We start from the raw sequence: 16699 nt of genomic DNA on the forward strand, positions 1-16699 counted from the left end.
TTGTCCTTATTGTAACTCGGGTATATTCAGTACAAAAGGACTGTAGGAAATTGTCAGGTAATGACTGGCATGTATATTTTTCCTCATTGAGAGTGTGGCTGCTGAACCCAGAACGAGGGAGCATTGGCTTCCTATATCTTTTAGAACTGATTTTAAAGTTCTTTACTTGTTTTTAAAGCCCTCAGTGGTCTGGGACCAGAGAACAGTACATCACAGAATCAGTTTCATTTTATAATCCTGCTCAAATTCTCCAGTCTACTTCCACCCGTCTCTGAAATTTAAACAATCTCCCTGAAAAGATAATCGGCAGATCAACATTTTTGACTTAGTCTTCTAAACTGTGAAACTCAGTACCTAAAACGATAAGGGATGGAGACTCAGTTGTCACTTAAACGTCAGCTCAAAACCTATTTATTTAACCTTGCTTTTAAGGAACATCTTTTTCTCTTTTATTTTCATGTTTGCACTTTGAGCTACATCATTTGTATAAAAAGTCCTCTATAAATAAGTTATTATTTTGCCTTAAATACTGTTTAAATCCGCTTAAAATCCGAGTCATTCAAGCAGTTTGAATGCATTAAATAGCATTGCAAACTTGATTATTTTTTTTCTTTTTCCAGGTGGTACAGCTGCATGTTGGGAAAAAAGTGCAGTTTAGTTCCGTTGAAAGAGGAACTTCGACAACAAGGGGTAAGAGTAGAATGAGAACGGGAGAAAATGAGACTGAGCTATGATTCTAAGGAGTATTCCAGCCAACAATCTGCTTAGCCACTGAAATGATACTTTGTATGCTACTGACAGCAGGGAATTTGACAGATACATAATGGTCATCCTGTATTGACATTCTTAAACAGTTTTTTGGTCTCTTTTTTAAAAAATTAGTTTGTACTTTTGAGTTCCCAAAACAATTTGTGTGTCCGTGTTATCTGTCTTATGAAGAAGATAGAGTGAATTATTCACTGGCAATATCCTTACTGTTTCATCATGTGGTTTGTTCTCCATTGAGTCATTGAAAGGAAAAACAGTAAAAGCAAGCTATTTTCCAAAACACAAAGCCAACTGGCAGCACTCCAGTCTGCCTGCTCCTAGATAATTACAGAGGCAAGGGTGAAGGTCATTTACCTATTTCGCAATTGAGCTAATGTTTGACATAGGATCATTTCATTTTTAAAAAGGGGGATATTTGAAAATAATGAAGTTCTGATCCCAATGGCTATGGAAGGATCTGCACCATTAATGAGTCAATGTGCAGAACAAATTTAATTAAAAAATAGCCATCCCAGGAATTGACTGTGAATAATTTAAATTGACACATTGAAGCAGTTAATCTTCTTCAGCTTTATGTGCACTAAAATTATATTTGGAGGGGGGGAAAAAAGGTAAATGATTACTATTTTCTGCTAAACAGTGCTTGGTTTGGCATAGAGTTTGCACCATTTCACTGAATTTGTCATTGATTGACGTAACCAAAATTGGCAGCCTCGGGCCAGATGCATCTGTTAACATACAATCAGTCAAGCTTTTGTTTTTTTGTGTCTAAACACCTGCTGTATGTCACCCAGGTCCCTAAAGTCACCCACACTGAATTCTGTCAAGGACGAACCATGAGGTGGGCTTTGGCATGGAGTTTTTATGACGATGTAATTATGCCTGTAAGTATTGCATTCACTGAGGTGTAATCAGTCCTCAGTCTTCTATTCCAATTTAAAATACAATGGAAGATTACAGACAGGTCCAAATATTTCCATAATCTTGCCAACATTATTAAAGTAGAGTTTAAATGTGTACTCTGCAGGATAGAATAATATTACCTTGTACTTCTAAGCCCCGGCTTTACAAAGAGTGCTGAGGTCTAAAATTAAAATATATAAGAAGTAACTAATAGAATTCTGTTGTCATTGGATGTTGCTCCTGCAGTGGTTAGATCAACATAATCATCTGTTTCACTGAATGAGTTCTGGCCCAAAGTCAGTGGGTGAATAAAATAATATTATTAAATCAATATAGGTTGTAAATATAAGTTAAGTTGCAGGTTCATGATGCTTTAATTTTACAGCTTCAAAATTTAAATTTATCAGCATTTGAAACCCTGTTCAGTGAATTGTTGTGGAATACATAATTTTGTTTCTGTATTTTGTTAATAGAGGAAGCTACTTTAAATGGGATGTGTAACCCAATCTGGGTACAATCATTACTGTCATTTATATTTGTAATGTAGAAAAAATATCCCACTGTGCTTCAAAGAATGTAAACAGAAAATAATTATTTGTTACCTGAAGGAGAGAGAAAATAGATTTGAATCCCAGCCTCATTTGACACGTGTAGCAAAATATTTAGAATAATAATGGATTTACTTTCAAAACCAACTTTTGAAGACAACGTACTAATCTGCTGGATTAGAGGAAGCAAGGACTTGTACCCAAATTAGTGAATGATATATCATAAGAAAGTGCTGGAAAAAGCCTACTGCGCACAATCTTCTCATTGGAACCTCATTACCAGCTACAAGGGAAATTGGAAGTGAGTTAGCTCTTTCAGATTGGTGCAACAGGCATTTAATTTTCTTCAACTGATACTTCGCTTAATGTAATAGAATGCCCCACTGTGCTTTGCAGAACGTAAACAGGAAATAATTATTTTGTGCTTAAGTTTTGTAAAGCACTGTGGTTTTACTTTGATGTCCTGTTTCATATTTTCAGAAGTTTGTAAAGTTAAAATCATAATTCCATTTCCTTAAAACTTAGATGTTAAGGAAATATCCTCTTTTACTCTTGAGAAAATATGTATGGCATTCATACACTTTTGTATTTTTAAATGGTAATAATGAGTATTTAGTACAGCTTTCTTTGAATGAATACTTTCAGAGTCCAGATGTTCCTGTACTAAGGTTTACTTCCCTCACAGTTGAACGTTTTTGATCTTTACGGGCAGTATTTATTTTGATTGTCATTATAGTTATAGTTGGGCTTTTTCCCCAGTCCTGTAATAAATAACCTTTTTCACTCCAATCCCTTGTGGAAATGGTTCACTTTTATTTGAGTTCTGATATAATCTTAGGAATACCACTATAAATAAGTGGCTTCAGAGTTACATTTCATTTGGCTGATGACAACAATCATTTTTGTATTTGAGATTACTGTAATCTGGATACATATCTCCTACGTGATCGTTTGCAGTACTTAATACTCACAGATTATTGTGGATTGTGATGGTGTTGTAACTAGTTATCCCTCCCTTTTTTACTTTCTCCTGTTTTTTCAATTTGAATGTGATTTGAGTGGAAGAATGGGATCCAAAAGAAGTCATAACTCCTGGTGCATTCCCAATTCAACATACAATTTTCTCCAAAGACTCATGAACTGTTTTGAATTTTTTGTGCACAGCACATTTTATTTTAAAAGTAAAGGATGTCCACACTTTAGTGTAAGAAATTATTAAAGTTGCCTTAGGCTGGGCTTTTCATTTTTTGAGAGCTTTCATCTGTCTCCAATCAATCACATAACTTCATTATCCTTCATGAGACTCCTCAGGCAATTGGGAAAAGACAAATAGGGATGTTGATAGAGCACTAAAGCTTTATTTTTAATTAGCCTTGGAATTTGTGAGAATCTCTTGACATTATGTTTCTTCCTTTTGTTCATAATATTAACTGAATATCCCTTCATACATTTTTTTAGTTTCAATTTTTCTCCATTTTTTCTATTAAAAGCATTAAACTGTGAAATAATTTCTAAAGAGACATGATTCTCCAGCTACCTCTCCAAGTTTCTAAAGGTGATGCATTCAAAAGACTGCTGTCCTTTGCTGGATATGATAAAGGCATCACAACCTAATTGTATTCACACAGGCAGATTTATAACAGGGTCATTGGATACCTTGTCTGGGGATGGTGGCCTTTCTTTACTTTATTCCATTGATACCTCAGCTTTGATTTATTATCTGAAGCAGTTTGACATTAGAACACAGGACCCTTCTGCTCTATAAATCCAGCAAATGGGACATGAAGCAGAGTTACTCTGTGTTAATTCAAACCCTCAATCAAAGTGCATGGGCACAGACAAATATGCCTCCCTCCAAACAACATTTTGACGTCTTTCAGACTTGCCTATTGCAATAATGTTGTACAAATTTCCATTTACTAAACTGCTACCCACCATACTACAAAGTGATGAAACAATTACTCAGAATTTCAATGTTAATTTGTTTTTTCAGTAATAGAAAGCAAATGCTGCAAGGATTTTTAATTACAGTCTTTATAGTTGCCGTTCTCTTTTGATAACATACTCCATACTCCAATGTATAGTAATGGAAAGTATTGTTTAATTTCAAAACATTTTTTTCTTGTTGAGCTATTCTTCTTCCTACATTTTTGCAGTCGTACTAAGATTCGCAGTAGTTTATGTGTTACTTGGCAAGTACTGTTTTTTTTCTTTACAGCCTTCCCCAGTTACAGAGAGAAACCTCCTGGGGTACTTCTGCCTGTTACTGTGTTCCCCTTGGGCACAGTGTGGGATTCTCAGGCTTGTTAGTGTTTGTGTTGCACAGTCTGGAGCAGCAGTGACACACCAGCTGATACACATTAACTGCTTTGCAAATTAATGAGGTTTTCTTTGGATATTCTTCTCCTTTTTTTTCTATTTCTGCTATCTAGAAGTAAATATTATGCATGTTTGTCATTGCTAAGACCTTGTCAACGTAGATCCTCGTTTAATGGAGCAGTTTGAACATGTAATCATTGGAAATTAAGGACTCCTGCTGCTGTCTGGGAACATAAGTCCTTGTTAGTTTGGACCCTGATTGATATTTACGCATTACACCAGGTTTAAAGTGAATTAGATGGTTGGTGAAATGACCTTGCCATAGCAATTTCAACCAGATATCTCTACAGGAAAAGGTTCAGCTGAAGTGACTTATCCTTGGATAGAGACATGAGATGTTTAGCATTTTTATTAATGCAGTATTTTGTAGAACATTGACCAAAGTCTAAATGTGTCAAGTGGTTCCAAAGATGTATGATATTTTGATAATTAGAGGAAGATTGAAATGAAGTCTAAGTGAGGGCTGGACACTGCAACACTAATATGATTGAGAGCACCCAGTGAGTTTGGTCTGAAAGTCATAGATCAAAAATTAGAGCAATTTCTGATTTAATTAAAAACTACTTATAAATGCATTTGAACATGTAACTTACTTAAAATAGGCATACCAGATACGCTGCTTCTTGGACATTGTGCACAATTATGTTTTTGGCATTAATAAACATGTCAAAACAGAGAAGAAACTGACATTTGTCAGTCTGGATAACAGCATGTTGTTAATAATGCATTCCCTAGCCTTCCATTAGATGCACTTAACCTGCTACCAGTGTGCTGGTGGCTTCTGATTCGCAGTAACCCAGCAACAGTTCCATGCAGTGTGGCGGTTGATGTGCACAGCGATTAGTAATCTTCTCAGGGGGATTCTTTTCTCTCTTTGACCCACTCACCTCCTGAAGACCTAGAATCAGGATAGGCTGCCAAGAAACACAAAAGGAAAGGAGCAAGTTAGGCAGAAAAAATTGGCCTAGTTTACTTCCCCTTCATGTGGCCAGTGGCTAAATTTTCTTGATGCTTTTATCCTACAAGAGGCTAGAAACAAAAGGAGATGTGTTAGTTGTGAATCAACACGGACAATTGATTTTTGTTGTGTTTTGGAAAATCTTTTTTCTGCCCTGATTACCTGAGCCGGGCGCCAACTGCAGGCAAACAAACTATCTCTGACGTGCATCCATCTCCCAAACTAACAGTGAAGCTTCAGGTTCAAGTTAAATTAAAAATTAGTCCTATTTTTGAAGAAGTTCCAGGAGTTCAATGTTCTGGTTAAAACCATCCAAACATCCTCCAGTTAGCTAGTTGGTCATCACAGTGTTATTTATTAGATACTGCAGGTGCAGAATGGTGCAATCTTTTTTCTGCATCATAATCTGTATAGTACAGAAGTAATTAATTGTGTGAAAAGGTAATTAATTGTGTGAACCATTTTGAGACAGTCTGATAATAAGATATTTAAATATTCCTTCATATTTTCACTGGCAGTTTATGTGAATAGTCAAGGAACTGGTCTCCCATTGATACTCAGGTCTTGCTCAACAATTTCCAAAGTCAGGATTTCAGTGGTTTCATTCATATCTTACTTTTCGATGGATTTTCTCTACTATGTGTTAAAAGTCTTATTTTTACCTGTGTCGTCATCTACAGTTCATTGTGGAATAATAAAGGTTTTGTTACAGAATGAGGCAGTTCAGAAAAATAGACTACAAGTTTTCAAACAGAGCTCTCTTCTCATAGAACTATTTGATTCAATGACCAATCCAGCCATTGAGCCAGTGCTGACTTTTTTAAAATAAAACAGATTTTCAGCTGTTCCACTCCTGTAGTTTTTCCCCTGTAACCTCGTATTGAGAAAACATGCAAATTGAGGAAAATTAATTCAGTTGAGTGGAAGAAGAATTTGGCCCAGGTGAATTAAATCAGAGATTAAAGAACAAAGAGCAGTGAGCAATGTTTTAGAGGAAATAGTTCAGACACAGATTTTGGCTTATTTTCTGAGGGATGGAGGATGAATTGAAGGATATCTATAGCTAGGATATCCACCCCTAACTGGAAAAAAAATGGTGTGTGTGTGTATTATCTACGGAAGTGAAAGGGCAAGTCCCCTCCTCCCACTTTTTTTATACTGGCTTCTTCCCCCTTTCTGAAGGATCTCGACCTGAAATGCCTACTGTTTATTCATTTTTGTAGATACTGCCTGACCCTCCAAGTTCCTGCAGCAATTTGTGTGTGTTGCTTATCATATATGTTTGTGTGTGTGTGTGTGTATATATGTATATATATATATATATATATAAATAAATAAAATGGACTTAAAGCTCTCAAGTCATTAACAAGCTAAGAAATACTGAAAGTTCAATGGAGAGCTAAAAAAGGAAAGTATAAAATTTAAATTTGTAGTAGAATCATAAGAATAGGGTTTCAGAATCAGGTTTAACATCAATGGATATGTCATGAAATTTGTTGTGGTGAAATAGAGTTTCTACTATCCTGTGAGCTAGAACATAGATTTAATGGAGGACAAGGTCATGCCAGCCACTCTTTGATTCTTATTGCCATTTAAGGGGTAATTTATAGTAGCCATTTAACCGACAAGCGCATCATTGGATGAAGCTGGAGCACGTCTCAGAAACTTGCATAGTCACAGAGAGAAGGAGCAAACTCTACATTTAAAGTACTTGAACCCATGTTGCTGGAGCATAGAGGCAGCAACACTAACTACTGTACCATTATGTCATGTATAGATGAATTTTCAAATGGCATTTGATATATTGGCCCTGATCGTGATGGGAACCAATAAGCAAGCTGCTGCAGAGTCCATGTCAGCCCACTCCTGCAGTGATGTGGAAATGTACAGTATAGAAATTGAGTGTTGGTCCATCTGACCTTTCGCTTCAGCCAATCCATAACCTACTGTGAGGTATACTCATATACAATCACGTCTGGTCCCTCAACCTCTGCTCACATTCTGATACATCTGGCATTATCCAATTTTGTTGAATAGGATGACTAATTTTAATTAAAGAGATAAATTTAAGTAAAATTTTAGTAAGAGTTTTGTTTTCTTTATATCTTCTGTACACATGTTAATTAGACTAGCTTTTTAAGTAATTTCAACTTTAGTTAAATAATATGCAGCTGTTTTTAAATGGCTGTTTGCAAGCCACTAAAGTCAGTGAACCTCTCAAGGCCTGATTGCCAGTTACAGCCCATTCCCACTGCAAGACTGGCACAGGCTGGCAGCCATGGAAGGTATGTGGTCCAGACTGGCAGATCTAATGTAGGTAGCTGCATAGCAAGAGATTTAAAACCAGAAAGCAGAAAAGAAAGGCTAAGGAATGAACTCTGAGCTGTTGAAAATTTTGAAAGATTATGAGTAGGTCTGTGGTGAATTGATGTAATAATGAGAAGATGCTAAATCTGAAACCATTAAAGAGGAGGATGGAAAATAATTATTACATAGAGATTAGGTACAGTGCAAAATCTCTTGTGTTTGAGATTAGATATACTGTAGATTTAATGCCAAAGCTGAATTAATAACTTCTACAGAGGATACTTGCACAATGACTTAGAATGTTATAGGAAATGATTAGGCAAATGGGTGTCTTGAGCAGAGAAAGCCATCAGTGCAAATTTGATGGGCCGATTGGTCTGTTTTCATGTGATGCTATGATTCTGGTGCTGCTTGTTTAGTGTGCAGCTCACTTTGTCAGTATTTTATTTACTTTCATCCGAACACAATACTACAAATGGTGCTCTTTCATATTGTCTAAATGCATGAGTTTATGTAAATGTTTCATGTTGATAAGATGGCATGGTGAATCTCCACCAGTGTATTGTCATGTAACAAGAAGAAAGTACTATTCTAAGGACATTTAGCTGCTTAGACATTGCACAATGTTCCAGCCATCATTGTCATCAACATAATCTATGTCACATTCGCCACTGGAATGCTATTTTTGAAAGATGTATATGTGTTGTGATGGAAATAACTGGTTCTTGGAGTCTCAACAGTAGAGGCCTGGACACACGCAGTTTTAATAATAAGGAATTTATTATTAAAGGGGAAGTTGGGTCAACACAAGCAACTACAATACACAGGAAGCGGTGTGGGAACAGGGTACGGTTACACAAACAAAGAACAAGGGAAAAGCACTACAACAGCTATCCCCCTTGACCTTGGATAGCCGCAGCTCCCTTACCAGGACAAACGATAGACCTTCCCAAACATAAATCAATGCACTTACCTTCAATGAGGCGGTCTGTAAGAGAGACCGAGCCAGGGCCAAGTCTCACCTTTTATAGCATGGGGCTGGGCGAGATAATCCAATTAAGGTGACCAATAATTTAGGTGTGCATTGATTAGTTGGGAGGGACCAAATGTTGATTGGCATGTGGTGTGTCCTCCGACCAGCCAGGTGGCAGTACATCTGTCACATGGCCGGTATCTCTGGATACAATATGATATTGTTACACCTGTGCCCAACTCTGAGGGGCCGAAGAGTCTCAAAGTAGCCCCCTCCTTTTTGAGAATCGCAAGATCGCTATTAATTCAGGTCAGGAGACCCAGGAAATGAGAGAGAGATGTTTTGGAATGTCCTGGCCCCTCAGCGATACAAAGCCACGGGAAACGGCCATTATCTCTTGGAGATGGAATTGTGTATTGAGTACTGTGCTATTTATTTGAAGGCCTCAGGGAATGACCAAAAGTGGCCTGGTTGAGGGGAGGCATCCCTCCACCCTGATTGACATCTGAGACCCTGTGAGTCAGGATAAAAGAGGGTCTAGGGGAACAGCCCCTTCAGACACACCAGAAGAAACGCTAGAAATCTTGTAGTAGCGTAATAGCGACAGCCGGTGGAAAGCCCACGTGCGTCCTTTTCCACTTGCCTCGGAATTGGTGGGCCTTACCACGGAAGAACGGCTTTAGCTAAAACAAAGGAGAAATCAGCCCCAACGACTCTCAAAGGATTGACATCATAAAAGGAATGGGCAAGTTTTAAACTCTCTCTCTTGACTCCAACCAAAGGCTGCAGCCTGCATGAACTTGAGTGACTTTCATATTTCCATCGGACAATACATTATCCCCTAGACAACAACAGAGCTATTTCTTAGTGATCATTATTATACCTGTGCTTTTAGATTTAGTATTGACGATGTATATTATCTGTATGTTTGCATTGACATTATTTTTGTGTATTTTTATCAATAAATACTGTTAAAAATAGTACCATCAGACTTCAACAGACCTCTCTATCTTTGCTGGTAAGTGATCCAGTTACGGGGTACGTCACAATATTCTTATGTAATCTTACACTGAAAGTATGGAAAAGACCTCACTGCGAGGCTCCTTTCGGGATTGGCATGCTCTAAAGGGCGACACAGTGGTGTAGCAGTTAGTGTAATGTTTTACAGCGCCAGCAATTGGGCATCAGTTCCTGCCGTTGTCTGTAAACAGTTTGCAATTTCTTCCAGTGACCATATGGGTTTCCTCTGGGTGCTCCAGTTTCCTCCCTCATTCCAAAGACGTATGGGGTAGTTTGGGTTAGCATATTGTGGACATGCTACATTGGCAACACCTGCAGATTACTTCCAACACGTATTCGGACTGTGTTGGTCATTGATGCAAAACAACACATTTCACTGTATGTCTCAACATACATGTGACAAATAAATCTTATAAAATGTGGCTACACCATCACTTATACGGGGACAATTAAGACATACATTACAACTGCTGATATTTCAAGTGACCTTATTTTATGAGACCATAAGAGAATGTTGGTGTGCCCTCTTTTTGTCTCCTCCTGTGCATTTATGGTGTATTAAATGTAGATCTATATTTAACTCAGGTCCCAGAGCTATGGAAATGTGCTTAGTTTATATGAATTAACTTCCACTGTTACTGAACAGTATTGTAAACCAAGTCAGTTAATTTAAGGAGGATATGGAATCTATCCAGTGTGTTGAATTCAAGTGCTGGAACAGAATTGCAGCAAATCCTTTACAATGATGAGGTGATAGAAAAAGACAATGTAAAATAATGAACACTTAACCCTCTTCCTTTCACAAAGCCCAGCATTAAGCATCAACTAGCATTTATCATTCTCATTCTGTTTCCTTGTATGGATGATCCCATTCCATCAGATTCCAGATTCTAGGGGAAATCGTACAATATCACATTAATGTACTTGGCTATTTGTTTTGAGACACTGTTAGATGAGTTAGATATAGAAACATTGCTCTTATGTCTATTACATATGACTCAGGCATTCCTGAAATGGTTCCATTCTGGAACACAATTACATCTCCTCTGTGATTAAATTTATAAAAAGCAAACAAAATAAAGATTTTGAATGCAGGTCTCACACGCTGTTTTTAGGTCCTAATCTGTACCTACTCACTATGTGTGTGAGTAGTTTGGAAATTACTCCATACTGCAAAAATAGTGTATTAAAGCAAAGCTCTGTACTGGCGTGCATTGAGAGTTATGCTTTTCAGTTCTTGGAGAGCTGAAAAGTCCACCTTGCCTGTGGAAAGTGCCATGAATAGCTGCAAAATACGGAGCAGAGGGGAGTAAATAATGTAACTTCTTTTCTTCGAGAGTTGTAGAAGCTGGATCATTAGACATTAAAAGTGCTGACGGAAAAGTATTTGAAAGATTGAGGATTATGGGGAACCTGCGCAGAAGAGGGGTTGAGGTCAGCATAGATCAGCCATGATAATGTTGAATAGCAGGGCAGGTTTGAGAGGCCTAGTGATCTACTGTATTCTACTCCAATTTTCTTGTGTTCTTCTGCCAGCCTTGATAGCATACAAAGTCTCTAGAGATAGCAATATCACTTTGTTTACGAAGCTACCGCTGGCATTATACCACCAATCAGCTCCAGCAAAATTATGTAAGCAAACATAACAATGGCTTCCTTCAGGGCTTTGTCAAAGAAGTGTGAAAAACAAATAATCAGACTTAAAATAGCATCATCACTTTTGCAGTTTATAAGGAAAAAATAATTCACGGTATTCAAATTTGTACTAAACTTGTAAAATGGAAGAACTATTTCTGGCAAATATTATACTAAGAATACACTAAAGCTGCTTAACTTGCATATTGTTGGGATGCCCAAGAAAGGATAGCATAATTCACATTATGTTAGTAAAAGTCCAACTTAAAACATAGAACTACCAGTTGACTTAATAATTTGGTTCTGTTGTTGTACTTTATTGTCATTGATGATAATGTAAATGAATTGTACAATTGACTTTTAAAATATTGTCTCTCTTGTGGATAACAGTAACCATCGCATACTCTCTTTTTGTGGTGTCTCAAGTATAAAATTTGAGCATGAGGCCCTCTAGTGGCCATTTTTTGTGAAGGCCAAAAAGCCAAGAATCAGAATCCGGTTTATTATCACTGGCATGTGATGTGAAATTTGTTAACCTAGCAGCAGCAGTTCAATGCAATACATTATATCAAAGAGAAAAATAAATAAATAAACAAGTAAATCAAACTTGCAAAAAACAGAAATACTGTATATTTTTTAAAAAGTGAGAGGGTCCAAGGATTCAATGTCCATTTAGGAATCAGATGGCAGAGGGAAGAAGCTGTTCCTGAATCGCTGATTGTGTGCCTTCAGGCTTCTGTACCTCCTACCTGATGGTAACAGTGAGGAAAGGGCATGTCCTGGGTGCTGGAGGTCCTTAATAATGGACGCTGCCTTTCTGAGACACCGCTCCCTGAAGATGTCCTGGGTACTTTGTAGGCTGGTACTCAAGATGGAGCTGACTAGATTTACAACCCTCTGCAGCTTCTTTCAGTCCTGTGCAGTAGCTCCCCCATACCAGACAGTGATGCAGCCTGTCAGAATGCTCTCCGCGACAGAACTATAGAAGATTTTGAGTGTATTTGTTGACGTGCCAAATCTCTTCAAACTCCTAATGAAGTATAGCCGCTGCCTTGCCTTCTTCACAACTACATCGATATGTTGGGACCAGGTTAGATCCTCAGATATCTTGACACCCGGGAACTTGAAACTGCTCACTCTCTCCACTTCTGATTCCTGTATGAGGATTGGTATGTGTTCCTTCATCCTACCCTTCCTGAAGTGCACAATCAGCTCTTTCGTTTTACTGATGTTGAGTGCCAGGTTGTTGCTGCGACACAACTCCATTAGTTGGTATATCTCACTCCTGTATGCCCTCTCATCACCACCTGAGATTCTACCAACAATGTTGTATCGTCAGCAAATTTATAGATGGTATTTGGGCAATGCCTAGCTACACAGTCATGTGTATACAGAGAGAGCAGAGCAGTGGGCTAAGCACACACCCCTGAGGATTGCTAGTGTTGATTGTCAGCAAGGAGGATATGTTATCACCAATCTGCACAGATTGTAATTTTCCGGTTAGGAAATCGAGGATCCAATTGCAGAGGAAGGTAGAGGGGTCCAGGTTCTGCAACTTCTCAATCAGGATTGTGGGAATGATGGTATTAAATTCTGAGCTATGGTCGATGAGCAGCATCCTGACAAAGGTGTTTGTGTGAGAGAGGCTATGCGGTGATAATTCAGTGTTATGCAATTAAAAATTTCCTTGTGACAGAGTGAAACTCAAAACTGGCCATTAACAAAAGAATCAGCCAGGGCTACCTCTGAAGTGATGTCAATGTGGACAAACACTATGAACTGGTCCTGCTTAACGATATCTCAAGTATCACTGAAGGATAATAATGTGTTTGACCTTCTATTTGTATCTTATAGAAAGAGGGGAATACAATGTCAAATCAGCATTAATGAATGAAACAATTGCTATTAACAATATGTTGACAGAGGGAAGTGGTTAAAAAAGATCTGCTATCAAACCAGCTAAAAGAAAAAGTTGAATGATCAAGACTACAGAGATCCAACGGAAGTAACCAAAGATGCAAATCTGACTACTTCAGGATGATTACTAGTGGCCACAAGTATTACACATGGTTAAATAGCCTGGCACATGTGCCAGTGAGTCACCTGCTTTAACTCAACTCTCGTGCTATATTTAGTAACATAGTTTGTCTCATGGGTCCAGGAATTTCCACAGCACCAGCATCTGGTGTTAGTAAAGACTATTCCAGGAAATAAAACTTGTAACACCACTTAAAAGCAGAATATCACATCCTTTCTGAATTGCTACATTGTGAATAGTAATTATAAGCATTTCTTGTAAATAGTTGAATTGCACTGAAGATTGTTCTGTACGTTCTCAAAAGTTGGTATAAATACAGAAATGTCACTATTTTGGTACACCGATAGGTTTATGTAGATCTGCCCTAGTAGACTGCATCCTACTGTGATACAAGACGCATGATAAAATTCTTGTGTAGGGAAAAAATTACCTTTGAGGAAGAAGATAATACTTGTAAAGTCCATAATTGTCTCATCTGGAAGCACCTCAGTGTGTTTTCAGATTATAAACTGCATGGAAATATTGACATAGCAGCTAATCAGATTCAAGAGAAGCTTATTTTTGTTTCAACCCCATGAGGAGAATTGGGGGAAGACAGTGTCAGTATGTTTTCTATTTTTTATATTTTCCACTTTTCAAAATCTTGCATCCATTCATAAGTTAGTTGGGTAGCACAGTGATATAGTTAGAAGAACTGTTGCTTCACTATACCAGAGATCTGGGTTCAATCCTGATCTTGGGTGCTTGTGGAGTTGCATCCTCTTGCTTTGATTGTGTGCTTTTCCACTGGTGCTGTAGTTTCCTTCCAAAAAAGTGCAGGTTTTTAGTTTAACTGGCTATGTAACTTAACCCTGGTGCAGCAGTAACCAACCTCTTTTATGCCATGGACCAATATATTAAGCAAGGGGACCGTGGACCCCAGGTTGGGAACCCCTGCTTTAATGTGAATGGTACAAACTCTAGGGGAGTGACGAGACAATGGAGAGAATATAAAATGAGATTCATGCCTTTAGCAAGGCATTTGACAAGGTCCCTGATGAGAGACTCATCCAGAAAGTCATGAGGCATGGGATAAGTGGAACCTTGGCTGTTTGGATAAAAAATTGGCTTAAAGGAAGAAAGCAGAGGGTAGTTGTGGAAGGAAAGTGTTCTGCCTGGAGATCGGTGACTAGTGGAGTGCCGCAGGGATCTGTCCTGGGACCCCTGCTATTTGTGATTTTTATAAATGACCTGGATGTAGAGGCGGAAGGATGGGTGAGTAAGTTTGCGGATGACACGAAGATTGGAGGAGTTGTGGATGGAGCTTCAGGTTGTCGAAGGTTACAAGAGGACATAGACAGGCTGCAGAGTTGGGCAGAAAAATGGCAGATGGAGTTCAATCCGGACAAGTGTGAGGTGATGCATTTTGGAAGGACAAACCAGAAGACTGAGTACAGGATTAATGGTCAGTTACTTAAGAGTGTGGATGAACAAAGGGACCTCGGGGTTCCCTCAAGGTCGCTGCGCAGGTTGATAGGGTAGTTAAGAAGGCCTATGGGATGCTAGGCTTCATTAACAGGGGGAATGAGTTCAAGAGTAGAGAGGTCATGTTGCAACTCTACAAATCTCTGGTTAGACTGCACTTAGAGTGTTCAATTCAATTCAATTCTGGTCACCTCATTATAAGAAGGTTGTGGAAGCTATCGAGAGGGTGCAGAGGTGATATACCAGAATGTTGCCTGGTTTGGAGAACAAGTCATGAAGCAAGGTTAGCAGAGCTGGGACTTTTCTCTTTGGAGCGTAGAAGAATGAGAGGGAACTTGATAGAGGTCTACAAGATTATGAGAGGCATAGATAGGGTGGATAGTCAGTACCTGTTTCCCAGGGCACCAATAGCAAACACCGGAGGGCATATGTACAAAATTAAGGGAGGGAAGTTTAGGGGAGACATCACGGCTAAGTTTTTTTACACAGAGGGTTGTGAGTACTTGGAATGACTTGCCAGGGATGGTGGTAGAGGCTGAAACATTAGGGGTATTTAAAAGCCTCTTGGACAGGCACATGGATGAAAGAAAAGTAGAGGGTTATGGGGTAGTGTGGGTTTGGTCCTTTTTTTTATGGATTATATGGGTCGGCACAACATGGAGAGCTGAAGGGCCTGTACTGTGCTGTAATGTTCTATGGTTCTATGCAGGATTAGTGGAAAATGGTTGATAGATAGCATGGACTTGATAGGCCAAAAGACCTGTTTCCATGATGCATGACTCTCAAATTACCAATGTTATATGCACTTGTATCACCTCCTTCCGATTTTATTTTCAGGGCAAGACTACAATACCGCCATGGACACCAACACATAATTTGAAAGATGTGAAATAAATTGTATTTGCCAGGCTCTATTAAATTAACTGCTCTCAGAGGTATCAGTTGGATTGTTGCAAATAGATTGTTACAATTTGCTTCAGCAACCAGCCTAAGAGGAAGTGTTTAACTAGAGTTGCTGTTTCATAATTCCTGCTCCTTGATGTGGATCTGCAGAGCAAAGTAAGGATAACATCAGTCAGATCTCTCTGCAGCTGAATAGCTTGTTGACACTTACTGTCTCAGGCCACCAGTTAGTTGATCAATACCACAAGAAAGTTAAAACAGGAGCAGAACATAGTTGAGGAGAAAGTGCTTGTATGGCTAGCATTTATTAATGTAACTCTGTTAAATATAGAATTCTGATATGCAGTCAATTCATATTTTCAACAAGCTAAAACATAAATGTACTTCATGGTTTTAGCAAACTTTATTGTGACTTTACACAATTGGTGTATTTAAAAAAAGTAATTACTGTCAGGTTTAGTGTGTACTTGGAACTCTAAATGTTTAACCAATTATTCAGTGGTATAGCACTAACCCTGACCAGCATTTCAGTTGTGTTGTGGTAATGCTGTGTGTCCAAGAAACTGTCACATCAAGGCAAACATAATTCTCTCTACCTCAATCTATATAAAAATGTTGTATTTTCACTAACCTGTAAATTATCCAGTTCTTTATACTTTTAGAAAATAATTATTGAAGATCACGAATTTTGTGATTTTTTTTTAAAAGATAAAGATTAGCTTGATTTGTCATATGTATATTGAAACCTACAGTGAAATGTGTTCTTTGTGTCAAATCAAATCTGTGAAGGTTGTGCTGGGCAG

General features: G+C 38.2%; 1 protein-coding gene across 1 annotated transcript in view; it reads left to right on the plus strand.

Annotated features, from left to right (window-relative positions):
* mettl16 (methyltransferase 16, N6-methyladenosine) overlaps positions 1–16699 on the plus strand; it is a 117681-nt gene that overhangs the window by 88198 nt on the left and 12784 nt on the right. The window contains exons 7-8 of the mRNA XM_059973462.1: positions 621–690; positions 1563–1652. Of these exons, the coding sequence (XP_059829445.1) occupies positions 621–690; positions 1563–1652 (160 nt within the window). The remainder of the gene's footprint in view (positions 1–620; positions 691–1562; positions 1653–16699) is intronic.

Source organism: Hypanus sabinus, chromosome 6, assembly GCF_030144855.1.
Source record: "Hypanus sabinus isolate sHypSab1 chromosome 6, sHypSab1.hap1, whole genome shotgun sequence".
Classification (NCBI taxonomy): domain Eukaryota; kingdom Metazoa; phylum Chordata; class Chondrichthyes; order Myliobatiformes; family Dasyatidae; genus Hypanus; species Hypanus sabinus.